The sequence below is a fragment of the Struthio camelus genome, chromosome 4 (assembly GCF_040807025.1).
Source record: "Struthio camelus isolate bStrCam1 chromosome 4, bStrCam1.hap1, whole genome shotgun sequence".
In the NCBI taxonomy this organism is placed as follows: Eukaryota; Metazoa; Chordata; class Aves; order Struthioniformes; family Struthionidae; genus Struthio; species Struthio camelus.
Window position 1 is genome coordinate 61,992,007 of NC_090945.1, and position 26,701 is coordinate 62,018,707.

The window sequence follows — 26,701 nt, forward strand, 5'->3', positions numbered from 1 at the left end:
ATCTTAATCATTCTTTGTTTTATTTTAAATAATTTGGATTTCACTTGTCTCTAATTTTTATGTATTTACACCATTTTAAATGTTGAAATTTAAAAAAATGCAGTGAGATCACCACCCCAATGAAGTCAAGAATAAAATCTCATTGATTTACACAGAGCCAGCATTTCACTTACAATATCAAATACGCACGCAAAAACAGCCTTTTGTTTGAAGACATGAATCCTATCATCTAGATGGCTTTTTCCATGGTAAAAATGTTCAGATAGATCAAAATTTTGAGTCTCCGTTACATGCAGCAGTCCTTTTCATTACTGCAAATGTACTGCTATTGCAGCATGAAGTGCCTTGGGATGCTTTCCCCAAAATACATTCCACAAGCTTAAACTTTAGTACAATGACTAACACTGCACCATTAGGCGTATACAGTCTGAACCACATCTCAGAGCAGACTTAGCTACGATACTGAGATTGTAGTGTGTTATGTCTGCATGTATTTTCACTCTATCAGTGATGACTGTTTAAAATACAGTGCTGCTGCAAAAGACATATATAAGGTGTACAGTTATATTAACATTCTTAGCAACAGGTACTTGGCTTTTCCCTACTAAATCAGTCTGTTTCTACCTACAATGACCAATACTAAAGACAGAACACCTCATTAAAATAAAAATACCTCACTCCTTTATACAATGGGGTAAACATGTAGCAGCACTGAAACTTTCTTTCAATGTCTATCACTTTCCACGGTTTCCCACTCGTGTCAGCAATTTTGTACTGGCAGCAATTACACTTCTGTTCTACTATTATCATTATTACCTGAACTTCTAAAGACGCGAGTCATGACTTGACTCCCAGGTAAGGGCACCATTAGTTTAAATGGACATAAGATGTAGCTTTTCAGAACTTTAATTTCTAATGAAACATATACCATATTCCAGTATTACTCATTTCCAAGGCAAGTACACTGATGTTTGTGCTGGAGGATATCGACCTACAGCTGCTACAAAAACACTAACAATTTGATTGTCGCTCCAGAGTATAATGATTTATCACCACATGTACCACCTCATAAAAATCAGCTATTGCACATGAGATTATTCAGAAAGGACAGTTTTGCAAAACATGGTATTTTGTGGTTCTGTGAAGGAAAAGAAAGTGGAGCAAATATAAACGTAAGATTTATTTCCAAAAACCTAGCCATGATCTACTGCAATAAATTAAGCCTCTCCCTGATACATATGAAAGTCCGGAAAAAGAATTTCAACCTGCATTGACAGAACCATATTTAAATAAATCCAACCTGAGATAAGGAAACTGTTCTTGCCATCAGCGTTTTGGTTCTCTTAAATCCAGGATCGCTTTCTGCAAGGACATTCATGGTTGTCTTCCCAATAAATTCCAAAGCATCTAAGCCTCCAGATAACACACTTTTCCCCTGTATAAAAAATGCAATGTGGTTATTTCTCTTCTACTTTATGTTAATATGAAACTGCGAAGAGTATTGTTTTTGCTGCCACAGTCTCTAAACATTCGCTTCCTTATACTTTCTCCGCTTTAACTAACAAAAGAACGTATATGTTCATAAAATCATGATACTTTGTTCTGAACACGTTTTCAAAAAGAGGAAAATGAACTATACAAATATTTCTAGTTAACAAAAAGACTTGCACCAGACCTGCACTTCTAAAATACTGACATCTGTAATGACTGTGGAGCTGCCTATAGAAATGCAGTTGCTTGTTTTGTGTCTTCTTACCAGCATCACTCAATTTTTCAGCTATGCTGAAGAATAACTTCCATTGGCTAATGATTTCCATTCCAATCTGGATTCTGCATCTGGCAGATACTCACATGCCAGTATAATCTGACTTATAATGGAAAACGCTTACAGAAGTCTCAGATGGCAATGCAGTTCTTAGGACTGAAGCATTACAGGAAACTTTTTACTTAGAGGCCCATAACCACTGAGACCCTAAGTTGTTCTTTGGTGACATTTAACACATAGTATAGTATAGTATAGTATAGTAGTAGTATAAGAGTCTCTCTAGGTCTGCATATGAGCACCTTTCTCTTATTGGAAAACCATACAAAACAAAGCTCAGATAATGTTACTGATGCCCAGCTCTTGCAAGCCTTATGAACCTACAGATTCTGAAGCAACAGTCTGTTAGGGACTGTCTATAAGAGTCTTCTCCTGCTCCCAAAACGTTTGATATCAGAATGATGTGGTGCTCAGAATGAACTGGACATACACTGAAAAAGAACTGCCATTTCATAAAATATGTTCAATGGGGACTTGGTCATCACCTTTTTTAGCTGATGCTTAGAATCTTCCAAAATTTTATGCCAAACACCATGCTTACAAGCTCAGAGGAAAGCATTTGCTGCGATAATAATTTGCAAATACTGCTGGTGAACAAGATGACATGGAAACTGATTTGGAAACCTAATGAAACAAACACAGGATTTTGCAAAAGCTGAAACACTGAGGAAGAGAAAAAGAATGAAATGCAACACAGAAAATATACAGAGAACATGCGGAGAATATACGGAAAATATAACAGGAAGGAAGAGTGAAGAAAAGACTTTACCTCATTGAGCCTGCAATCAGACGACCTTTTGGGAGAGCCAATATGAAATGACAGACTAGAAAAGGAGGTAAAGATAATGACTAGGGAATAACAATACAGAAGTGGGGTAGTTTAATAAGAAACTTAAAATAAACAAATGGATTATCTTCTTATTTTATCTGCCTTCAAAAATAATAACAAATCTTCCTATCATACTTTATCTGGAAGGACTAAACTGCAGAAATCAGATGATGGTATCATGACTATAGAAACTATTTCCCAGGAATCTGCAAAATTGAATACAGTTTAGAAAAAGAGTGTATTTTTCAGCTGGAACTGCCTTCAAATGCTCATTTAAAATCAGTCACTCCTTACTCATATTTGACTTTTTTTAACTTGAGCCAGTTATTCTGGCATGGAAAGACACTTTATAAACAGACCCACAACAGAACTGTTCTTATAAAGACCTACAACCCAACCAAGTTGAAATGAAGTTGCACCTAAAAACAAAGAAGAACTAGAGAAGAGAGGCTCACTGAAATGACTCACAGTGTTCTGCACAACATTGCTGATTGCTGATAACATCCCTCGAGATCTGGAGGAAGGAGAAGAGGGAATATCCGCAGAAACGCTTTGGTCTGGAGAGCCTTCTGCTTCTGACAAAAAAGAGCAAGCTACAGTGTACTTTCACGTCTACAAATCACAAATTACAGTTAGCTGGATTCTGTGATCAAAACTTTAGAATTTTGTAAATTGCGTTAATTTGGCAGTTTCTAAGAGCTTTCTCCAATTTCAGTGAACCTGAACTTACGTATAACTGATATTTCAGGTGCAGGAGGCTCTGCTGCTTCTGAAGATGCTGCACTTGCATTATGAATTCTTAGGGTAGTTCCTGCTTTTTCCTTAACCGCTGTTATCCCATGACCTGCAGCAGAAACATATTTTAGATTACATGATTTGAAAACTGACTGCTGACAGTGCATAGCTATGCTCTGCATGTGATCACTTAAAAACAGCTGAAAATCAGAATTAGTATTAAACCTACCTCACTTGCTTAATTTGTTTTCTAGGTTATTAATTTGCCTCTTCTACAACATTCAGTATATTAACTGACTAGAAATGATAGAGCTGAAATATAATACCAACGACAGTGGATCTGAAATACTGTAAATCTTGTTTCAGTCGCACAAACAAGTTTAGCTCCCTGCTTTTCAAAAAGCTGAATATATTCTGTTCCCACTAGTTTAAACAGAAATTGATGGTCCTCCTAATTCCATAGTGTTTGGCCTCATATACTTTTCAGAAGTTTAGAACAATTAGCCTCATCCTGCCTTTTGGCAGACTATGGGTGACTGCAGGGTTGAAGTAAATAATCTATTCTTTAGTTTGCTGCATGGATGTTATGGCTGTAGGTATGTTCTTTAGGAAAGCTGACCCGGATCACCACAGATATTTCAGAACCTAAGTTCTTCAGCGGCTTATTCGAAGTCCAATTCTAAAACGCAAATCCTCAAAGCTGCTGCTTGAATATACTTCCTCAAGTCTGTAAGTCTATTGTGTCTGATGACACAGAAAGATTTATTGTTCCAGTGGTAGCTGATCTAGATTAGATCTCCTACAGGGATTTTACTACCTTCATTTGATTCATATGTAGTGGCTCCCTAACTCTGTTCTGTTAAAACGGTCTAGTTTCATGTAAACAACTTACATATGTCATTAGTGGCTTTATTTGAATCATTCTGACAGAACAAGATTGCTTTGCTACTTTTCTACATAGAGTGTACACCAGCAGATCACAAGGATTGGTAGTATCCGGCTACAGGAAAGGGTGAGATTGGCTGTTAGTCAACAAATAGAGGCCATAGGTTCTTAATCTGGGTCAGCAGTAGCTGCAAAACGCTGCCCTCAAAAAAAGACTGCCCACAAATTATCTGCCTCTGGATATATCTGTAAGTATGCTCGTGACACACTTACCTGATCACAAAAGATCCAGCCAGCATATTTGAAAGTTATCTTCCCTCAGCTGGAAGTCGCTGTACACAGTAACTAACTGACCAGGTGAGCCCTCGTATTTCATTTCAACACAACATGAAAAGCCTTGAGTGACCCTATTTTATTTTTTCTTGCGTATATGTGGTTACTGCATCTCATGTGAGAGTGATCACTTCCAACAGTAGGACAAGGCTGAGTAATTTATTTATCTGTCTTTGCTATCTATAAGGAGTATTAGTAACAATTTTGTAGTTGTCTGCTTCTCTACCTGAAGCTGAACTGTAAAGAAATAAATTATTTCAGTAAAGCCATTCATACAGATGTTCAGGCAGATACCTAGGCAGGTAAGGCATAAAGATTCATCAAATGTTGTCCACAATTTCCCATAATTGTGTGTACTTTCTATTTAAAAGTTAAAGGCATCTTTTCTTAGTTATTTTAATTACAGTGAAACGTCACTTGCTGATATTCTGTATCTGTATATGGAAATATGTATATAAACATATATATAGTGATACATCTATGCCTCTTGAATATCTCCGATTAAGGGAAGGTGCAACAAAACTATTTGAAATGGAATGGGAGAACAGAGTTTAGATTTATGATTCTGTGATTGTCAGATGGGCTGCATATCAGATGCTCTATGAATTCAACAATAAATACACTCTAAAAATCATATGTGACGCAGCACTATTGAAAGATCACACAGAGGAAAAGCAGAGTATCTAGAGGAAACCACAAAGTAAAGAACAGATGTCCCTTAAGGAGAAGACCAGCAAAAATAAGTGATTTTCCACATGACAGTATAAACTGCATGGATCCTGGTATTTTACACTGAAACAGGGACACTAGGCAGGTAAACGTTTTTATCTGTCTAAACTGAATATGACCTTTGTCTATTCTCTCTCCTGTTTTACAAAATGAAGCATATGTCCAACTGTATAGGATGTGCTAGGTTATCAGCCACAGAGATATAAGTGGTTCATAGGTAACTTCTTGTCTATTGCAAAATCTGTTCCAGCGCCGCTACTGGAGAGCAGAGTACTACTTCGTCTAGCCCTGGCCTCCTGTGCATTTTAATTGGTTCAGAGAAAATATTAGCATGAATACATTCTAGAATAATTAATTTTACTGGGAAAATTCCTGAGACTCACTTAAATAACTATTATTTGTTCTTTTAAACTAATGTAATAGAGACTGTCACGTTCCTTTCCATTTCTCCTGCTCACAGCTTTTTAAATGACCAAAAAAAATTCATTCTTTCTATTGACATAAAATTTGCTTTAAAACTTTGACTTCATAACAACATATTACTGCCCTGTAATTACATAAAAATGTAACTAAGATTATTAATCAAAAATTTCCTTTTAACAGTTCATTAAAAAGTGATGGACTTTCAGACTAACTTTGCAGTTTCCCTTTCCTGTATATAATTTTTTGTTTTACATTCTGTAATGTGATTGTCATAGTTTTGCAGATGAGCCTTTATCTCTAAGAAAATTTGCATTACAAGAGGCAGCAATTTTAGGGCTGTGTTTACATGCGCTAGAAGGGTACGAAAACATTTCAGGGTAGCTAGGAGTGGTTTTGCTGAACTAAGCTATATGGCAAGTACCTTTGACTACAATAACACAACCAGATGAGATCAGAATACCACAACTGAAACAAGCCAGCACTCTTAGAGATACATAAATGCACAAACACTGCAGAATGACATACTGCTTTGGAAATTAAAATGATTGTTTGCAATTGTAAAAAGCAAAGAAGTAAAACATTTGATGGGAGATGACCCTGCATTTTAAGAGAAAATAGTATGCTGATTTTGTTACACTGGGTGTGGTGACATAATTGAATTGATATTGTAAACTTGGGAAATCTCTGATACCTCTATCTGCTGGTCCACTGTAACAGCAGAGATAGAAAAGCTGCCAGTTTTTTCAAGTGCTCACTTTCTGAAGAAAATATGTTTTCTTTTCTTTGTTGGCTCTCCGTTCGCTTTAAAGCTTTAGCAAAATGGTCTTCCTGTTACTTAAAATAAAAACACAGGCTAGATTCTGATAGTAATTACGCCATCCAGACTGATTCAGGAATAACTCCAATTAAGTTGCTTAATGGGACCAGTTTCAGACCTCCTTAACGCAACTGAAATAAAGTTTTTAATAATACGGCAACAGGCATGAAGATTGTTACAATACATTTTTGGTTCCCAATCTCTTCTAAATCATAAGACCATGTTAAAAGACATAGAGAAAATAAATGAGACTGCAGTCCCCGAAAGTATGTCCACAATGCCTCCTAAATTGATAGCTTGTCACTTACATTCAATATATTTTAAAAAAAGAACTGTGAAAAAGGGGGTATTTCTACAGCAGCTGTAATTTGTTATTTACAAAATAGTGCAGTGATCACCATGTGATTTTCAGCATAAATAATTTTTCCTTAATCAGCTGTAATACATGCAGTGAAAAGATATATCTTCTGAACGGATTAACTGTCCTTTTTATGACCACATACGGTATGAGCATAATATCCAGACGTTGTTTTCTGTTATTCTTTATTTCACAACAGGGGAATACTATCTGTAGGGAATGGAACAGATTTTCATATCACTTCAATGCTTTAATTTCACATTATCTCTAGCATTTCCATTTCAATTCCACACAGACTTAAACTTAAGCTATATAGTGTTGATTATTACATATATCCATGTGTAATATGGTCATGGACATCCATGCTCATGGACAAAGTGACATCACAAGTGGCATTTCATTCTGTCATACTGAGTGACAAGAAAACAAGGAGCATATGGTGGAGGTCTATGGTGTCTGATATTTCTGTGCATCATTCTACTAGATGAAGAACTAGATGAGGAATAAAAAAACTGGAGGAGGAATGTATATTAAGTGCAAAATAATCAAGATAGCTAACTACTACTTATGAGCAATGTATGAAAGACACATTAAGTAGCTTTATAGTATGAATTTCAAAGACAATTTAAATAGCTGGGTTCTACTTTTTATAACTTTTATTGTATAAGGGGCATTTACAGATGATAGTCTTATAAAGGGCACTTGTATTTAAAAACAAAAAACAACCAAACGTACAAGGAGTGAAACACGTGCATACACCATGTTAAGGAATAGAATTTGCTTGGAAACGCGGCTCGTTGAGCACCGTAACTTAGGCAAATACATGAACTATATAATTCATCCATATGAAACACTACAGCATTTGAAAGGAAAGGCTTGTAAGAGGAGGTAGCAACTTTCACTAAGCTAGCTGACGGCTTAGCTGGAAAAAGAAAAAAATCAGGCAAGCTCTGAGGTATACAAACAGTTCTTTTAAAATAGAAGTCTCAAGCTGCAAGTACGGGCTGAGAATACATTTTGCATTAAGCCTTGGGGTGAAAGGTTTGATGTTAGAACTACGCTGATCTAATGGCTTCCTGGTGCTGGTAAGGGAGGTTCTGCTCCTCCTTTGTTGCCTATTTGTCCCTTCTGCTGGCACTGGCACTTACCTTATACCACAGAGAGCTACCTCAAGGAACTAAGCAGGCAGAAAATGGATCTTTCTTTCCTTTAGGATTATTCTGCCAGCTTAGCCTCCTGAACTGGTTTGCCAGGGGCTCAGGAGAGCATGAATGCTGGCACAGGGAAGAAGAAACGTGCAAGGAGAAAGAGAGGTGCAGCACTACACATTGCAGTGATTGCTAGCCAGTAAATTGGCTCAGCTGTAATGGTAACCCTGTATTAGGGCAGAGTTTTATCAACTCCACTACTAAAAGAATGGATTGTGTTATTTCTGATTTACTAAAAAATACAACTTCAATGAAAGAGGGTAAAACGATGGCAACAGGCTTGTGTCTCCAAAGCACAGTGAGGTTAACTCTCCTATCTTACCATCCCAGTAACTATTTCAGTGGAGTTACTCCACTGTCGTTGCACAGGGCAGAAAATCAAACTTTTACACCTTTTAAAAACAAAAGAAAACTCTTCATCTCATCAACAACATGCATTCAATTGCTTTCTTAGTGTGACATCTAGTGTCAGACACAGCATGGCTGAGGCAGGGAACAATCCAAAGGCATTACAGAATTTGTCGTGCAGAAGGATATCACACCCGCCTTTCACAGACAAAAATGTCATGGAGCGGGACCTCAATGATCCAAAAAATCTCAAGGTCAGTTCAAAGACAAAAGATATTTTCTTCAGAAGACAAAACCATCCCCAAAACAATCACCAGCTATACGTGCAAAGTTAGTTAAGGAGAGGTAAGATACACATTATATGGAAACTACTTTATTATTGGAAATGAAATAATTATAATGCTAAACATATTACAGCCATGGAAAAATGCTAATCTCTTTGGGAGTTCTTAATCTTAATCAATCTTAATGAAATTGAGATGCTTGAACAACCATTTCAGCTCAGTCTTAAGGAGAAAGGAAAGTACTTGGTAAAGCTGAATGTATTTGGTTAGCCCTTTAAAATATTTAGTCAATCACATACTGTTTCTGGTACTTTTATGTTGTACAATTTGTTTAAAAAAACCCCCAACAACAACAATAAAAACTTGACTAGACAAGCAGCTATGTTCTACACATATAATGACAGAGAAACAGAAAAATCACATACTGAAGGTACTGCTGGTAAGTCTAATTGTAATTATTTGTAACACTTGCTATACTGAAGAAAGAAGCAACATTCAAATGTCCCGGATCACGGCACATCCATTTCCTGATGAAAGGAGATGAAGTGTTGGTTCAATTGCTCAGAAACTAAACCAGATAATAAATATTTATTTTTAAAGTTAAGAAGAAGAAAGCTGCAAAGATTCCCAACAGCTTCTTTCTTTCTCTCTCTTTCTCTCTCTCTCTTGCAATTATCATACAGAATACGATATATGATAAACCCTGTCCCAGATCTTGTCTATGAAAGTGACAGGCAGTAAATACTTCACAGGATCAGGCATAAATATCCATAATACACAATAAGGAAATAAACTATTTAATAAACAGGAATATAAACTATTACCTCTTTATTGATTTCCTAGACTAAACCGAAGATTATCTACTTGATCTTCAGAGTTAACTTGAGTTCAGTGAACCGTATTATAATATTAGAGTCAGCATCACAAATTAAAATGTCACAGAAAATAAACGCAAATGTTGTTAATCAAGATTTGAGGACCCAGTATCAGACCCAGTGTCAGATACCTTATAAGGAAAAAAACCAAACAGAGTAAAGATGCAAAACATAGTATGCCTGACTATGGGAGGTGGGAATGTAACCTTGACTTCTACTTTATTCAAAGTCTATTTTATTTAATAATTAGACACAGAATCATTACATAGGAAAAAGTGGATTCAATGCTAGGGTCAGGTATTCTCTAAGCTGAGAAGATGGGAGCAGAAAACAGGTAAAAGGGCTTCTTTACATACATCTGTATGTAATACAGGCCATTTCCCAGATGCTACTGGCCACTGCCAGAAACTAGACTTTGTGCAACCACTCTTCTGTAGAACTAAAATGATTTAAAAACCTCTTTCAGTTTGTGATTTTTCTTTTGCTTAGGCAGCTTCACTTGTTCCAACTGTGCTCTTTTTAAAAAATAATAATCATGACACAACTACATACATGAGGATCATATTCCTATTTAAAACAGATATCATCACAGCACCATATCAAGTCAGGCTGCACAGATTTACATATAATGAAGGTAGTAATGCTGATACAGTCAGATGGTAAGTTAAGAAGCCAATGTGAATTAAGCATGAGATTTTTAATGTACATGAACCAAAATGTTATATTGCTTATATATAAAAACGAGATCACATCATAAGAAAGTCCACTGAATGTAACCCATAGAGATACAATGCTGGCAGCAGGTTTTATAGACTAAGTGGCCAAGAGCTGTGATGGGGATCTTATTTACTTAATAGACTATAAGAAGGGCTACAACACACATTCTGGTTGGAATCCCAAACCTCTTCCAATGGCATTCATCACTTTCAGAAAAGTTCAAATCAGTTTTGCAGAAAAATATCCAAGGCCATGCCGCCCCACAGAAAACGTATACACTTCTTGTGGTACTAAATGCAATCCTCCCTGAGGTCATGACTTCAAAGCAAAAGAAGATCGTGAGACTGCCAATGCAAGCCTGCAAGAGCAATGTCTGCTTGGTAACAAATAATCTTGTTACTCTCAAACAACATTAGCATGTCCATTTGATAAAATACTATCTGCTGCAAAAGCTAAACAGAATAGAAATATGGTGATCTCACAGGTAAGACTGAACCATCTGAATGAGCTCTGTTCCAAGAAACCCATCACTGCAACTGTAAACGTGAACTGAAGAGTTTATCACCATTGCAGTTCTAACTGATCAAGAGCAAAGTTACTTTTATGCACATAACTTTTCCTGTTTGGTTACGCATACTAAGCCAAATCCTTTCAGAATGCTGCTGTAGCTATGCAGTTATGACGGGCTGCAGGCATAAGAGAGGTAAGGCTTGTGGAAGTCTGTGAATGTAGTATCTCTTGTCAGACCAACTAATATTTTTGGGCAAAACGTAGGCAAAATTTTAGACACACAAGCTGTGTGCTGAGAAGCCCTAAACTTCATGCTTAAATACAAGCTGAGAACACTTAAGCAGTTCCATGTTTAGTTAAGCTATCCTTGCCCTGATCTGCATGTTCTGTATCTTCCCATCATTTTCCTCATTCCCTCACACCAGCAGTAGCATTTACATGATCAAATGGTGAGCCAGATTACAGAACTAATAAACCAATCCAGCTGAAAACTCTTATTTCTTTTGCACTTTTCAATGAAATCAGTCCCATACAACAGCTCCTCATATCACTACACAAATGCTACTGTTGGCATGAGAGAAGAAAGAAAAACGTTGCTGGGCTTGCCCGGCCCCTTTCAGAAGTAGTCTGCACTTAGGTCAGTTTAGAAATCTTAGAAACCCATTCTAAGCTTAATTAGGTATATTAATTGATTGGACTTTCTGAAAGAAAAGGTAGTTAAGACCTGTTCAGTCTGGGTGTATCTGAAAAAGAAGGTAATAAGGAAGTTCATTCCCTCTCTGAGAAACGAACAGAAATAATTTATTGCCCATAGTACAGAGGGTGGATAAGGAAGAGAACTGTTGAGCCTTACAAGGGATCATAGAGCCAGTATCTCTGTTCAATCCATTATTTTTAGTAACCAGTAATTAATTTTAATTCTTAGGTTCATCTCTTGAAGGTGTTCTGTGTAACCTGTCCTGATTAGAACTGAGAAATTAGCAACTTAGTAGCTTTGTGAGAAATAATTTCCCACTGGTAACTAGGAATTTGCATGCTTTATTTTATTGTCTGTCTGAGTTCTTTCTGGTGGATAATGATCACGTTTTACTTAAAGTCTCCACGAGGACCTTTTGCGCTGACATATTATCAGAAATGAGAGCACAGGATCCAAGGCTTTTGAGATTCCTGCTCATCTGGAACAATTCAGTACATGTTGATTTGCAACAGTTTGCTTTTGCTAAGGCTTCACGAAAGGCAGCGTGGTACAACTGCAACGTAAACAACATTTTGTTCTTTACAGCAACAAGGCGGCGGTTCAACAGCAGTCTGACTTTGGTTGTTGTCTTTACGACTATTTAACGATACATTAAAATGATGACTCAAATACTTCCAAGTACTTTACTGATTGAACACTTACCCACTGTGGCAGAAGCTGATGACAGGAGAGACTTGCCCCAGGTACCCCAAGCTCCCCATCTACTTGCTTTAGAGGAGGAGTCAACATCCTGTAAGAAGAAAAATATTACTCCACTGTCTACAGTGTATATTATTTGAAGGCAGGAGGAAAAACAATGAACCTGCCAGGCAACAGGATCTACCATATAATAAATGATGATACCAGCTTAAAAGGCTGTGTGATTGCTTACAAGGGTATACAATTTATAAATAGACATTTTGTAATATGACACTTCACTTCACTGATGATGACGCCTTCCGAAGAATGATTCTGAAGAGTCAGGGCTCATGTAGACACACAAATAGCCCAGAACGACTAGTGACAACAGTTTTGCTACCACCTCCTCAGGTGGATGCTTTTGTGCAGAGTAGTCCATGCATGAAAAATATCATCCTTAACAAACTGCAGGATGTTACTGTTCTCACCTCACCTCTTCTACCCTTCAAGAGGAAATCAAGGTCATCAACCTCACTTTGATGTCTATGAAACGGATCATTTGGCTGTTTCAATACAAAGTCAGATAGGCTAATTCAAACAGCCTTCCACAGTGGGTTAAACCAATCTTGCAGCCTTTGAGCTGAAGGGCCCTGTAATAGGTTCTGCAGGCTCCAATGCCAATGTTGTACAGTAACTTCTAGCTATGGAATTGTAACACCTGTTTGGGAAGGTGCTAATGCCAGTAAGGTGGGATTAGCGCACATCTCTGCAGTGAACATATGACTGCAACTTTAATGTGAAAGAAGTGTGTCCAAACGGAGAATTGGTTAAGAATTACCTGTCGCTTTAAACTGTCATTCTAGCTTATTTCATTTATAGCATCCCTGGGTAGATATGCCCTTCTTTAGCTTTAATATAATGATTGATTTTATTGCCTCTGTGTTCAGAGTTCTAAAGATCAGTTTTTAAAGGTTCTTTCATTCCTAAAAATGCAACAAATTCTCAATGGGATCATAAAATGCTCATGGTCACTGCCAGATTGGTTCTTATCTGAAGCTCAGTCTTCTGTGCCCAACAAAGCAGAACAGAAAGCTTACTTCAGGTCACCTGTTCCTCAAATTATCTAAAACTTAGGCACTCCTAACAAGAGAGCTCAATCAAAACACTAGCCAGAGGAGGTGCTGCCCATCTTTTCCATTAATATGTGGTATTGAACAATTTTCAGTACTCCATATTTAAATAATACTAAGATACTAGTGGCCCTGACAAAGTCTCCACTAACGTATCACCTCTGCAGTTTTTGTTTTTTGAGTTAATTGTGAAACATCCCAAGACAGCTCTGCACTGTGTACTGTATACATCTCTTGTAATCTTTTTGAGGTAGGTCACTGTTTCTGGTGGAGTGACTAAAAGGAAGCTATTTCAACCTTTCCCAGTTTGTGAATGCCTGAAAATTTTTCAGTGGAGATGTGCACCTCTTTTAGCTGTCAGGTATATGTAATGCTGTGTGGACTGTAAAAAACTTGTCTTTCTTAGTTTTCTTCTACAAGCTTCTTACAATTACTCAAAGGACTCCCAGAAGTCTAAGGACCATAAACTGAAAACCAATGGCCTAGAACAGAGGGGCCACAGTTTGACCGAGTCCTGTGAAATATATACTGTTTAGGTTGTGAAGACTATGATTTGACAATTAGAAAGTATAAGATTTAGTACTGCAGACGCAGCTTAAGTTCTGCCCTCTTCCAGGTTCATTCTGTGAACTGAACAAAGCAGTGGAGCTGTACAGAAAAGTAGTAGTACATAACCAGATAACAAAATCACTGGAGTATTATGTCTCTATTGGACTAGATTCTTAACAAGACTTAGGCTCTGACACAGTTTTATTGCATACAGGGTAAAAAGACCTAATTTATAACATATTGGTGAAAATGAATCCAACTCTTCCTAGTTTCCAAAAGCTTGGCATTGCAATTTAATTTATTCCCACACAGGTTCCCTGCATATAATTCCCTAATTGTGTTCCCCATGAGATTTATATACATTAAAAGAAAGCAGTAACCACTGCAAACGTTACCTAAAATTTTCAAAATTCTGTTCTCCTTATAAAGCAGGGAAAGCAGCTTTTCTGGAAAAGAAAATCTTACTTACTGGACTGCTTTGTTCATGTAGTGTTTCCTCAGATTCAGGTTCAGCATCAAGGCTTACAGTCTCATTGCACTCAGCAGGCATGTCTTCGGTCACCTCTCCATTGGAAGGCAGACTTTCAATTAGTTTTTCAGTCAAAGGATTTTCAATAATAAAAATGTCTCCTTCCTGTCCCTTACTAGCACACTGACTGGCCTGTCCTCCTTCATCTTGTGAAGAGGCAGGCAAGATCCCAGATTCCACAAGGTGTGGCACTGACTTTTGAGGTAATACATCATTGCTGGGCATTTCCGTTATTTCAGATTTCTCTTCAGATGGGATGCCATCATGTATGTCTTCAGACATTTTCAACTCTGAATACAGAAAATAAATTAGTCTTTTTAAATTCCATCAACCTTTGAATGAACCCAAAATAAGCAGTGCTTCCCATAAGCTGCTACTGGAAAAAAAACCCCACCACCTCCCCCAACAACAAAAAATATAGGGCCTTGGGTTGGGTGTAACATCTCCTGAAGCATGGAGCCCTGTGGCACACGCATCATGCCTGATAATACCATGATTATTGAGTACTCCATTCACCTTGCAGGATCACACTCAAGTATGAAGAACAGCAGTATTCTTTTGTTTTCCAAGATAACATTTGGTGAGGGAGAAAGGATGTTCATTTGTCTGGAGAAGCCAAATATGAGAACTTCCGCAAGATTAGTTCCTGTGTTCTTTCGATGTGGCCACTGGTGAACAAGGATGATCTGAGCTGCAATGCCACTGGAATGCAATGGCCAAGCAGCTCTTGGTCTCATTTTCATCACTTCCACATACGCAGGTTCCTATAGCCTGCTGACTGATGGAGATGACGACAGGGAGTCGATAAAAGCACACGACTACAACTGCAGTGACATTACCGTAACGGAGAAAGGACATAATTTGAGAATATTCCAATTCTCAGCAGGCTGAGAATCCAGGAAGGGAAGAAACGGCCTTTGAGCAAGCGCTGCAGCTAATTAAGGAGCGGCACTGGCAGAGTCCAAAAGGAATACTGTAGTGATTACTGTTACTTACTTGTCGACAACAATAGTATGCCTGGCATTGTACTCATAAGTCAACCCTTGACAGAGACCTGTCATTGCAAGGTCTTGTCTATATGCAGAGTTGCATGGCAAACCTCAAGTAATCCTCCCTGTAGATGCTGTCTTTTCATTGACTCCCATATGAATTAAATATGGTCCAAAGCTTTGTAGCTGTTAGGAAGGACTAGGGTTCTAAAAGAGACAGAGGAATAGAGAAAAGGGCAAAAAGCAAAATGTAATATGGACTTAGAAGAACTCTTCCCGAGAAAGATGGATTTATATTAGCATAGTTATTAAAGTCTATAGAAGCAGGTACATCTGTGGCTTTAGTAGCTTCTTTATCTAATTCGAATGTAGATCAGCTGTTTGAACGGTTCCAAGAATAGCATTCAGGTTCAGTGAATAAGAGTCATAAATAAGTAAGCACTTGATGCTACTTATATTACTTTAGTTTACACTGTAACTGAATTATCTTTAAAACCCAGGTGTGTACAAGTCAGAATCTTTACATTTGCCACAAGTATTGCAGTGCTCCATTACAAATATAGCAAATACTAGACAAATGCTTAAATACACTTAAATATCACCACTGTTTTAGCAGTGCTTATTGCGTGATAGGCAGCATTGCCTAAAGAAAATTTTTCTATCTGTAAGCCAAATTCCACCGATATGAGCAACTTTTACTAAAATCAGTAAAACCGGAGCATATGTGCTCAGCATATATATAGCTTCATGATACAAATTTGCATTAGGCTAAGATCTGAGTAAGAACAGACACATGACCAGTAAAATTCTTCAAAGAGCACATAATTTAATATGTGCAGCAACTATACATGTGTGCATAATTGTTTGCGGGACTGCGCCATATACTGGAGAACCCTTAAGGCCAACCGTTCTCTGTTAACACCGCTCTTACGGGAGCAAAGCACGTAACAAAGCAAACTCCCAGATCAGTTAAAAACCAAGAGTCCATCTTCTTGAACACGGGGGTAAGGCGTCATTCAAGCCGTCATCCGTGCGAGCTCTCCTGATGTAAATCAGCTCAGAAAACTCAGCTGCGATGGAATTACTCTGTACAGTTCAAGGCGAAAATTTCACGACCAGCTTCGCACAGGGCTGGACGCAAACACCCTGACTCCTGCCAGGCCGCAGCCAGCAGGTGAGGCGAAGTGAGACGGGCCGGGCCTCCGGCCACCGCAGGGCCCGCCGCGGCTCCGTGACACCTGCCGACCCCGCACCGCCTGCCGAGTGTAATCCCGCCTCGAAAGTAAACCCAAGCGCCGACGGGCGCCTCCGAACACAAATAAACGCCTCCGGGCGGGATAACCGCTTTCTCTGCCTGCGAGGGGGTGGTAATTCCCAGCGCGCCCCGCTGCCCCTCGCTCGACGCCCACTGCGCCGGGGCCCTTTTCTGTCAGCGGCGGTGTCGGCGCGGCCGGCGAGGGACGGCGGGCGCCCTCGGGACCGGGTGCCCCCCTGCCCCCGCCCCGCCGGGACCCCCCTGCCCCGCCGCCACCTGCCCGGCGCTCGGGGCGCAAAGCCGGAGCAGCTCCAGCGCCACCCCCTCAGACCCACGGTGACCACAAGTTTCCCTTTTTTCTGTTCTCGTTTTTCCTCGGGGGCAGAGGAACTTGCGAGGAGCCCGCAGGCAGCTTCAAAAGTGGCAGAAGAAGAAGAAATCCCTTCGCTGCTTACCGCTTAGCAGTCCCCTTGCCGGCGCGCCCCCGGCTCCTTCCCTTCCCCGCCTCGCCACGTCGGCAGCAGCGGGGGGAGGAGGCCGGGCAGCCGCGGCCGGCCGGGCCGCGGGGAGGGACGGAGGGAGGGCTTGCCTTCCCTGCCGCTCCCTCCGTCCCTCTGAGGGGCCGCCCGTGGCGGGGGCCTGCTCTGCCCCGCTACCGAGCCGTGCCGGGGCTGCAGGCTAGGGCAGCAACGCCGCCCGCTGCGGGGACCTGCCCGGCCTGCGTGGGCCGCCATTACCGCCCCTCCGCGGCGGAGGAGCCGCGTGCCCGGCCCGCGGGGCGGCGCAGCTGTCGGCGGGGCTCCGGCCCCGCGGCGCGGGCGCGGGCGCGCCTCGGGAAATGGCGGGCGGCGGCGCCGCGCCCTGGCTGAGGAGGCGGGCGGGGGCGACGGTTGCCCTGAGGCGAAGGAAGTGCGAGGGAGTGTGGTCACTGAGCTGGCGTGGCAGTAAGGTGTGGGTTTTGGTTTTTTGTTTGGTCTTTTTGGTGTAGAAAGTGTAATCGTTCCTCAAAACAAGCGGAAGCCAAAGCCGAACTGAAGTATGTGGCTGCAGAATTAAACAGCTAAGATCTGGCTTCTCACATACTGCTCTGCACCCTGGTTCTGTCTGTGTTTACATGAAATGGGCTACAGTAAAGTTAAAGGGTGTGTGCACAGTTTTGCAGTAAGATACCGGCTGCCAGCAGTCTCGTGTGAAATATGTGATTAAACAAGGGGATTACAGGCTCTTGCCCAACGGGTTGTAGTTCTTGCTTCTAATTCCTCACACCCTTTCCTCATTTCACTTCTCCATTTTAAGGCAAAACATACCCTTTTATTTCAATAGTATGCAATTTATGATTCATCATGGTTGTCAGTAATCTTCCTTTGCTGAAGAAAGGAAAAACAAATACTACTACCATAGGGAACATAAGAATATGTTTTATGAGTCACTGAGGAGGTCACTGTAAGAAGTGACAAAATAAAACCCGAGTCTGGGACGCGTGCTCCGCAGACCCAGGGATAAAGCTATGTTACTTACACACTTACCGAGCAGAAGTCTCCGCAGTTTTGCATTAAGGTAGGTGTTAGCAGAACAAATGCTTATTTCACCAAAAAATGTTATAAATAATAGTGTTATTTCTAAGTGAGAATATAACAGAGCATGCTGGGAGTCCTGGCGTTTTTCTTTTAGGTTAATTTATTTGTGTTTAGATGCTTTTATGGAACATGAAGCTAAAGCAATACTGAAGATTTGGCATTGGAGTTTGTGGAAGAGTAAAGTAAAACTCTTACAGGAACCATGACAGAGGAAGCTTTATAACTGGAGATTGTCTTTCCTCCTGATGGATGGTAATTTTGACTGTAAAGCAGATTCTCTAGAAGTTCACGCATGTTTTAGACATGAAAGGCAGTTATAAATCACTGTTATAATAGAAATGTATTAGTTCAGGATAAACAAACATTGCAAATGAGTAAGTGTATGTATCTGGCTGTGGGATAACAGGATGTATTTGATTCCTAAGTAAAATGACTTTAACTGATCTTGGCACTTTAATTTTCTGATTTTCTTTCCCCTTTCAATGATTAATTTCACTTATATTTTCTTACTGCAGTAATGTCGCAAACAGTGTTTTGGAACACAATTTACACAGATAGTGAACAACAAATAGAGATGGGCTTCTACTTGAAACTTCAAGTTTCACTGAAGTTCGTTCTTACTGTAAATGGAGTGCCATCATCTTTGTAGTGGGTCTTTGATGGGCTTTAGAAAGGACGCTTGCATTTTAACAAATAGATGAACATAAGAAAAGATGGAAGGAAATAAACGCATTATGTGAATTCATTCGACTTATTTTAACAATACAAAAAAGTATGCATAACATTGGGGAATATATTCGTCTTCTTCCAGTGATTGTACTGGTAAATCTGTGTGGTAAGTATGAGGGCTAATGGCATACAGTTAATGGTAATATACTTTGCTTTTCAATTTATCCATCTTTATCCATCTTTATAGGCACAACTATAAAACTCAAACTGTGCTTATGACCAGGTGAATACTGTCATTTAGTGAAAGAGATACTCCCCAATAATAGTCTCTAAGTTATGGCAGTTATGACATACTAAAGAAAAGTACATCTTGTTCAGTTATTCATGAGTTACAGGTATGTTATATTCAGGCTGCTAAGCTGTTTCATTGCAATACATGAATACGGGGTGGAAGCAAGGGCTTACTTCAGGATTTTATGTAATCCTAAGGATGGTAGCAAAATCTTTCCTGTTCAAGACAGGCAATGATGTGGCTTGTATATAACAACATTTTAAGGTGTAATTTGGAAACCAGATGTTAACACTCTTGTCCATAGTGACAGCAAAGGAGAAAGAATCTGTGGAGTGCTATAAGGCTCATAGGCACAGCAGAAGAGAGTATGATTTGTCATGTTCTGTTGTGTACTGTCCGTACCGTCTTTCCCTTCCTTTTTCTGACTGCTTTTTTTCCTACCCTAAACTTAGAAATAAGATATGATATAAGGAATGCACGTTAAAGCAAGAATGTGTTACGGCATGCTAAACCTGAAAAGTAGATTGCAGAATTAATTCTGCAGAATGATGGCAGAATTAATTCTGTATTTAGATCTCAGCTAAAATAGAATATCTGAGCAACATTACAGAGGAATAAAGACAGGTTGTTTTATGTCTTTGCTGGGACAATAACCCAAGTGTTTGGACGTTCAATACTGAAGTCCCGGCCCTGTTTTAATTTAAAAAGAAGGCTTGATCCACTGTCTCCATGTTCACTATATGACCCACTCAACACAGTGGGAGCAGAAGAGAGAGGTCATTCTTCCTTTCCCATTAAACCGAAATTCAAATAAGACAAACTGGACTGTTAGAAAACAGCCTTGGTAAGAACTTGACGACTAAATTCATATAGCTAAATGACAAAACGGATTAGAATTATGCGTAAAGACTTAAATTGCTATTAAATTGAGAGAGGAAGATGTTTGAACAAGTTTTATACTGAAACTCAAAAGAAAAAATACTTGTTTTCATATTAATTTGATAAAGATAGGAAGTTGGTGAATGGGTGTAAATGAAGATTAATGTTTTTACCTGCTTTGTCTATTGCAAACCATAAAAATATGCAGTTCAAAAATATAATTAAATAATGGGGAAATGATATAATGTCGTATGTGGAAAATAAATCTGGGAGAAGACAAATGCCATTTCATAAACTGTCAGTAGATGGCACAAACAAGTTTTATAGAAAGTCTGAGTGTTCCTAAGTGTTGTTACAAGATAGAGTTACAGGAAGTTTCCTTTTTGGCTTCCCCTGGACACATTTTCTACTTTATTGGAGAGCAGGGATTTATGGTGAGAAACTTTTCATTTTTTTGGTTTTAGGCAATTGCTAGTTAGCTAAAACTGTTTTATAGTCTGCATTTATTTTGAAAATGAGCAATATTTTCCATATACGGTTGTTAACAAAAACGTGTGGTGTACTTCAAGTATATTGGGAGGAAATGAGAGTAGAGTTCCATAAATAGTTCCATAAATAAATAGTTTAGTTCCATAAATTTATCCAAAGAGGCTTGCCAAATAGCAGTCTCTTTATATTAGCATTACATCCATGTAAGAGGGTTGTAGTGATTTAATGAAAATAGTTTTAATACAGTTCAGGATTGAGTCTAATCTGATGACATGTTTCATCCATGTGAACTACGTATTTTAACGTTAAGAGTTTTGTATTACACTGATTACTTGCGAAGCCCCTACCTTGGTAGTGAACCATCATAGCTCAATGCATTCTGTTCATTTCGTGTCTGTATATACAGTTGCAATCTGAAATAATTAGATTTTTCTACTTTACAAAAAAGAAGTCGGAATCCTCAGTCTCCTATGCACAGAAGTCTTTAGGATTTTGCTAATCATTGCTGACCATGGCTGTTTTTCTGCATTTGTTAGATTTCTTCGCTATGTGGCGTTACTGGTTTGTCCCCAAGATTGTCATGAGGCACTCCACAAGTTTAGGCTGTAAGTAGTACTAGATTTTAGTCAGTTTATACTGAGTGGACAAGCTCTTAAAACCTAAATTTCAATCTCTTCTCTGACCCTTTAAAAAACAGAGCATTTTCTCCCTATGTTCTTCGTTTGTGCACCCTACTGGATTGCTTCTCTCCTTATGTCTAGATAATGCTCTTTTTGTCAAACTCGAGGACCTGAGGATATTTCTGAGTGAAAAGTAATATATAAAATATAGTTTTTCCTATGTTAGTCTGCAAATTGCAGGTCATGTGTTACAACAGCTGCTAATATCATTGCTTCATAGGGTAATCTAAACAAAATATGAAGGTATGTGTAAATAGTTTGAGTAGGAATGAGAAAGAAAATAGACATCAATTAAGCACATGTGGAAGAATCATATCCTTTTTTCACCTAGTTCCTGGGTATTGCTGAAATTTTGTCCTAGGAAGGAATAAAGATTTGATGGTAGATTTTTATTCAGCTTTTCTCTTGAAGCTGCACATTTTGTTTGGTTATATAAACACATTAGGAGTATTGTTGCCCAAACAATCAGAAGAACAGCATAGAGGATGCTGATTATTGCTTGTTCTCTGCATATGCCAAAATGTCTGTTGAGGGCTAGGATGGTAAAACTGTATATAATTTTTCCAAATGAAAGTCTAGAAATAAGGCAGGAAAAGATCTGCCTCTCTGCTCCACTATTTCTAGATGGTTTCCAAATCTAGTTTCATACATGCTCTGCAAAATAAGAGTACGGTGGTGTCTCTGTGATTTGATGACTTGTTGAGATTTCTTAATGTAAGTTGTGTTACATCAAGGAAAATGCATATCTTATACCCAGTGATTTAAATTCTAAGAAAGCCTGCAGAATTGGGAAATGGTATAGAGACTAGGGTCCTCCAGGTAGCAGCATGAGTTCCACCACTGACAGCTAATTACTATCTCACTGTATCATCCATGTAAATCATTTGTTTCAGTCCAGGTTTTGTAGTCACAAGTCCATTTTAAAAAAAGTCTACTGAGCATAGCTTGCATCCTTCAACAGAGAGTCTGAGGAGTGGATGGCTATAGTGATTTTCTCAAATTTTATACTTTCTGATCAAAGTGTGTTACATAGCCCTGGGGAGTCTACACAGTGCGTGAAATCACAGTAGCAGTTCTGTGAGTAGGTGGCAGTTGCTTATGAAATCAGACACATTTCATAAGAAACAGACTCATTAAATGCTAAACACAGCAGATTTTACCAAGTAGAAATGTTTATGTTGTCCTCTAAATAAGGAATGCCTCTCCTGAATGATAAGTGCTTTCATTGCTTTTTAAGTTAAAGGGAGAGAGAAGTTGGAACTTTACAAAATCAGTCCCTGTGATGGCTTCTGTATAGTTACTTAATGATATACTCTGTTTTTTTTTCTTTGTTGTTGTTATTGTTGTTCCAGGATTAGAACAAAGATGAACAGATAAAGAAAGAGCATTGAGCAACTGTAAGGAACCATAAAGCAATATGCTAGAGAAGATGAGATCTCTCAAGAACTTTTTTCTTTATGAGTGTCTGTTTTCATTAACTTTTTGGAACAGTGTCAGCTTGTCAGTGGAAAATGAACTCTTTACATCTGCTTCTCATAATTTTCCAGAAGCTGGTTCTGACAACAAAATCAAGAGCCTGCCACTTATGTATACAAATAGTCATAAGTCCAAAGCTAGTTTTGATTGGGTTGTAATACAAAATACTACAGAAAGCCTATCACTATCAGAAATCAAAAATGAAGATGTAGAAAAATTAATAGCTTTGTTATCAAATTTCAAAAAAGGCTCAAGGTTACAAAATCTGACATTGGCGAATATTTCAGTGGACTGGAAAGATTTTACTGAAATTCTTCAGACTGCATGGCATTCATCCATTGAATACTTAAATATCAACAATATGACACAGTTATCAGACATTGAAAAATACGATTTTAGCTATTCTGATACCTCTATGAAGGCATTGACAATGAAGAAGATTTTAATCACAGATTTATATTTTTCACAGGATGACTTATACAGAATATTTTCAGACATGAACATTGCAGCCTTGACAGTAGCTGAATCAGAGATGATACATATGTTGTGTCCTTCCTTTGACAGTCCCTTTAAATACTTAAATTTTTTAAAGAATGATTTAACAGATCTGCTTTTTCAAAGATGTGAAAAATTAATTCACTTGGAGAAGTTTATCTTGCAGAGAAATAAATTTGAGAGCCTTTCCAAGGTGAGCTTCATGACTAGCCATATGAAATCACTGAAATATTTGGACATGAGCAAAAACTTGCTGCATCACGATGGGGCTGAGGGGCGCTGCGAGTGGGCGAACTCACTGGCAGAGCTGGACTTGTCCTCCAATCAGTTGACGGAGTCTGTGTTTGAGTGCTTGCCCGTCAATATCCAAATCCTGGATCTACAAAACAACCAGATCGCAAGCGTCCCGAGGGGGATTGCTGAGCTGAAGTCCTTGAAAGAGCTGAATCTTGCATCAAACCGGCTGACTGACCTGCCCGGGTGCAGCGGCTTTCCTGCCCTGGCAGCCCTGAACATAGAGATGAACTCAATCCTCACGCCGTCTGCCGACTTCTTCCAGAGCTGTCAAAGGGTGGGGGAGCTACAAGCAGGGCACAATCCGTTCAAGTGCTCCTGCGAACTGCGAGACTTCATCCGCCTGGAGAAGCAGTCTGGGGGGAAGCTGTCGGGCTGGCCGGGGGCCTACGTGTGCCGGTACCCAGAAGACTTGCAGGGAACCCAGCTGAAGGACTTTCACTTGAGTGAACTGTCTTGCAACACCACTCTCTTGCTTGTGACAGCTCTGCTCCTGACGCTGGTGCTGGTGGCTGTCGTGGCCTTTCTGTGCGTCTACTTTGATGCGTTGTGGTACGCGCGGATGATGTGGCAGTGGACGCAGATGAAGCGGAGGGCTTGGCACAGCTACCCCCAAGAGCAGGAGAACATGCTGCAGTTTCACGCTTTCATTTCATACAGCGAACGTGATTCTTTGTGGGTGAAGAACGAGCTGATCCCAAACCTGGAGAAGGGGGAGGGCTGTGTGCAGCTGTGCCAGCACGAGAGGAATTTCATCCCGGGCAAGAGCATTGTGGAGAATATCATTGACTGCATAGAGAAGAGCTACAAGTCGGTCTTTGTGCTGTCTCCCAACTTTGTGCAGAGCGAATGGTGCCACTATGAGCTGTACTTTGCCCATCACAAGTTATTTAGTGAGAACTCCAATAGCTTAATCCTCATTTTACTGGAGCCGATCCCTCCGTATGTCATTCCTGCCAGGTATCACAAGCTGAAGGCTCTCATGGCCAAGAGGACCTACCTGGAGTGGCCGAAGGAGAGGAGCAAGCATGCCCTTTTCTGGGCTAACTTGAGGGCAGCTATTAACATTAATCTGCCAGTGACTGATAGAAAGGAATGTGGGCAAAGCGATTAAGAATCTCTTTATTGTCGGGGTTTTTTTTTTTGGGGGGGGCGGTGAAATAATACATTTTTGGTAATTTTGACTGATTGACAATGTGTTTCACTCTGTTGTAGAACCGTGTTTCTACATAGTTGTCTATGCTGCCTTCTAGCTATAGGAAAAAATCAGCTTAGGAAAATCTTACTCAAAGTCACTTGAGATTGATACAATAAAGGCAAATCAGAAATGAGTTTGGAATGTGTGTTTTGAAATGCTGCTTGAAATACTGTTGTGAATTTTTCTAAGCAGAATAAAATCTCGAGAAGTTGTTATAGTCGTGTAGAAGCGTATGCTTGAGTTGCTGGAGAGTCTGGAGAGCTGCATTAATCACAAGGCTTAGGCAGCTAGGTCACATGACTTCCGTTGTCAAAATCAGCTTGCTAGAAAGAAAATTACACATCCTGTGAAGATGTCTAGGAACCCAGAGCTGGAGGCAGTTCCTTCATGGAGTTTTCTCAGATTCAGGGAAGCTTAAAAGGAACAAGATTCAGGAAGCTTAAAAGCTTTAGACGTAGATATAGAAATCTATGAGTATATAACATAGGTGGAAAAAAATGGCCATGTCAGAAAAGAAGACTAACTGAGGGGGGAAGTTGTAGCGAGGAGGAGGTAATTAAAAAAAAAAAAAAAAGCTGCTTCCCTTTTGGGGGGTTGGTAGTTTGGCACTGCTGGCAGGAGGAAGTGGTGAATTGACAATAAGAACTGTAATCTGAATCCTCTGATGCTGTCCTGGCACCGTCTTGGTCCTGCCAGGGTTATCCTGCCCGCAGGGACTGAGACAGTGTCTCTAGTGACATAACTGCCTCCATCATCATTAGTTATATCTTGAGAAACTTTTTTCTCTACCTATCATGGAGAGGTTTGGTTTAGGGGAGAAGTTAAGAAAGTAGGTTTTTACTGCACAGTGGGTGTAAGGTGCCAGTCATCCTGTCCTTTGTTGTAACCAGGGATAGCCTGCAGAAACCCCCCACTGCCACAATCTAAGATCATTAGCGGAGGGCTAACGTGTAGCCTAGCAGCCTAGACCCGTCAGTCACGTAGAATATTCCAGAAGGAAGGCGGCCGTCTGCAAACATGTTCACGTTAAAATTAGAGATTGAAACTGGACCACTAGGAGCGGGGGCTAGACAACTTTAACCAATTGCTTGCCTGCGGTCCCACAGTGGGACAGGGATAAAAGGGGCACGCGTGAGCCCAGCAGCGGCTTTTGCAGCGGCGACGGAGAGAAGAGAGCTGAATTCACTGAAGAAGAAGCGGCGGCGAAGAAGCTGCCGAGAGCTGAAATCACTGAAGCGGCGGGGAAGAAGCAGCCTCGGTGGCCTTTTCCAAGGCTCCAAGACGCCAGGCCACCTTTTCCAAGGCTCCCCCCCGCCCCACCGAGGGAAGCTTGGTCCAGCCCGGCAGGCTGTGGGCAGCCAGCACCACTGCACCCCCTGATCCGGGACGCTGGGTCAGGCAGCTGGGGATCCCCCCCCCCAGCTCTGTGATGGGCTCAGCTGCCCCTCCCGGGCGCCCCGTGACACTACCCCATGCTTCTAGCTTCCTACTGTTTTTCTACCCATTGACGTATCTCATGTTATGCCTTTGATTAGAAGAGTCTGTCCTTTTCAGCCAAAACAGTATCTTTTGCAGCACAGCTTTAAGCTTCTGATCAGAAAAGCAATAAGCAGCCAGAGGTTGAAAACGTTTGCCAGATCTTGGAATAGCTGATGAGACCAGATGTGGCCCCTGTATTGATGGAATCAGAAAGACTAGCTGCATTTACAGTATTTGCTCTCCTATACAGGAATACAGCAGACCCCTTTGCCTGTACTTGTGTTGTTTTGTCGTCAGGAGGATGCAGTTGGACTCAGACAAACATTCACAACTGCTAGAGATCATCACAGCAAACTATCACTGCCCCCAAAGGACAGCTGTTTGCCACCTTGGATACCAGACTTAGATGACCAATAAATTTGCTTCAGCATGGAGAAAGAGGAAGGGATGTTAAGATGAAATCCTAATTTAGT

The 26,701-nt window shown here is 40.0% G+C and overlaps 2 protein-coding genes across 18 annotated transcripts in view; one reads left to right on the forward strand and one right to left on the reverse strand.

Annotated features, from left to right (window-relative positions):
- Positions 1-17,342, reverse strand: part of FAM114A1 (family with sequence similarity 114 member A1) — a 40,980-nt gene extending 23,638 nt beyond the window's left edge. For 4 of the 11 annotated variants that reach the window (XM_068943180.1, XM_068943179.1, XM_068943178.1 and 1 more), the window contains exons 1-7: positions 17,156-17,290; positions 14,973-15,652; positions 14,397-14,746; positions 12,273-12,360; positions 3,382-3,495; positions 3,120-3,226; positions 1,301-1,435 (exon numbers count right to left, since the gene is read on the reverse strand). In XM_068943180.1, the coding sequence (XP_068799281.1) occupies positions 1,301-1,435; positions 3,120-3,226; positions 3,382-3,495; positions 12,273-12,360; positions 14,397-14,746; positions 14,973-15,033 (855 nt within the window). In that variant the 5' untranslated portion in view covers positions 15,034-15,652; positions 17,156-17,290. Of the gene's footprint in view, positions 1-1,300; positions 1,436-3,119; positions 3,227-3,381; positions 3,496-12,272; positions 12,361-14,396; positions 14,747-14,972; positions 16,532-17,155 lie in introns of all 11 variants that reach the window. The other 7 variants (XM_068943187.1, XM_068943186.1, XM_068943185.1 and 4 more) reach the window with 4 other exon arrangements.
- Positions 17,343-17,500: 158 nt separating this feature from the next.
- On the forward strand, positions 17,501-24,882 carry LOC104143124 (toll-like receptor 1). 7 transcript variants are annotated; one of them, XM_068943174.1, is made up of 3 exons: positions 17,517-17,649; positions 21,143-21,211; positions 22,639-24,882. In XM_068943174.1, exon 3 carries the CDS (start codon positions 22,704-22,706, stop codon positions 24,663-24,665), a length of 1,962 nt encoding a protein of 653 aa, XP_068799275.1. In that variant the 5' UTR covers positions 17,517-17,649; positions 21,143-21,211; positions 22,639-22,703; the 3' UTR covers positions 24,666-24,882. The 7 variants fall into 7 exon arrangements, with proteins under 7 accessions (XP_068799277.1, XP_068799275.1, XP_009671743.2 ...); XM_009673448.2 differs by lacking the exon at positions 17,517-17,649 and adding an exon at positions 18,117-18,257; XM_068943171.1 differs by lacking the exon at positions 17,517-17,649 and adding an exon at positions 18,420-18,529.
- Positions 24,883-26,701: the final 1,819 nt, after the last annotated feature.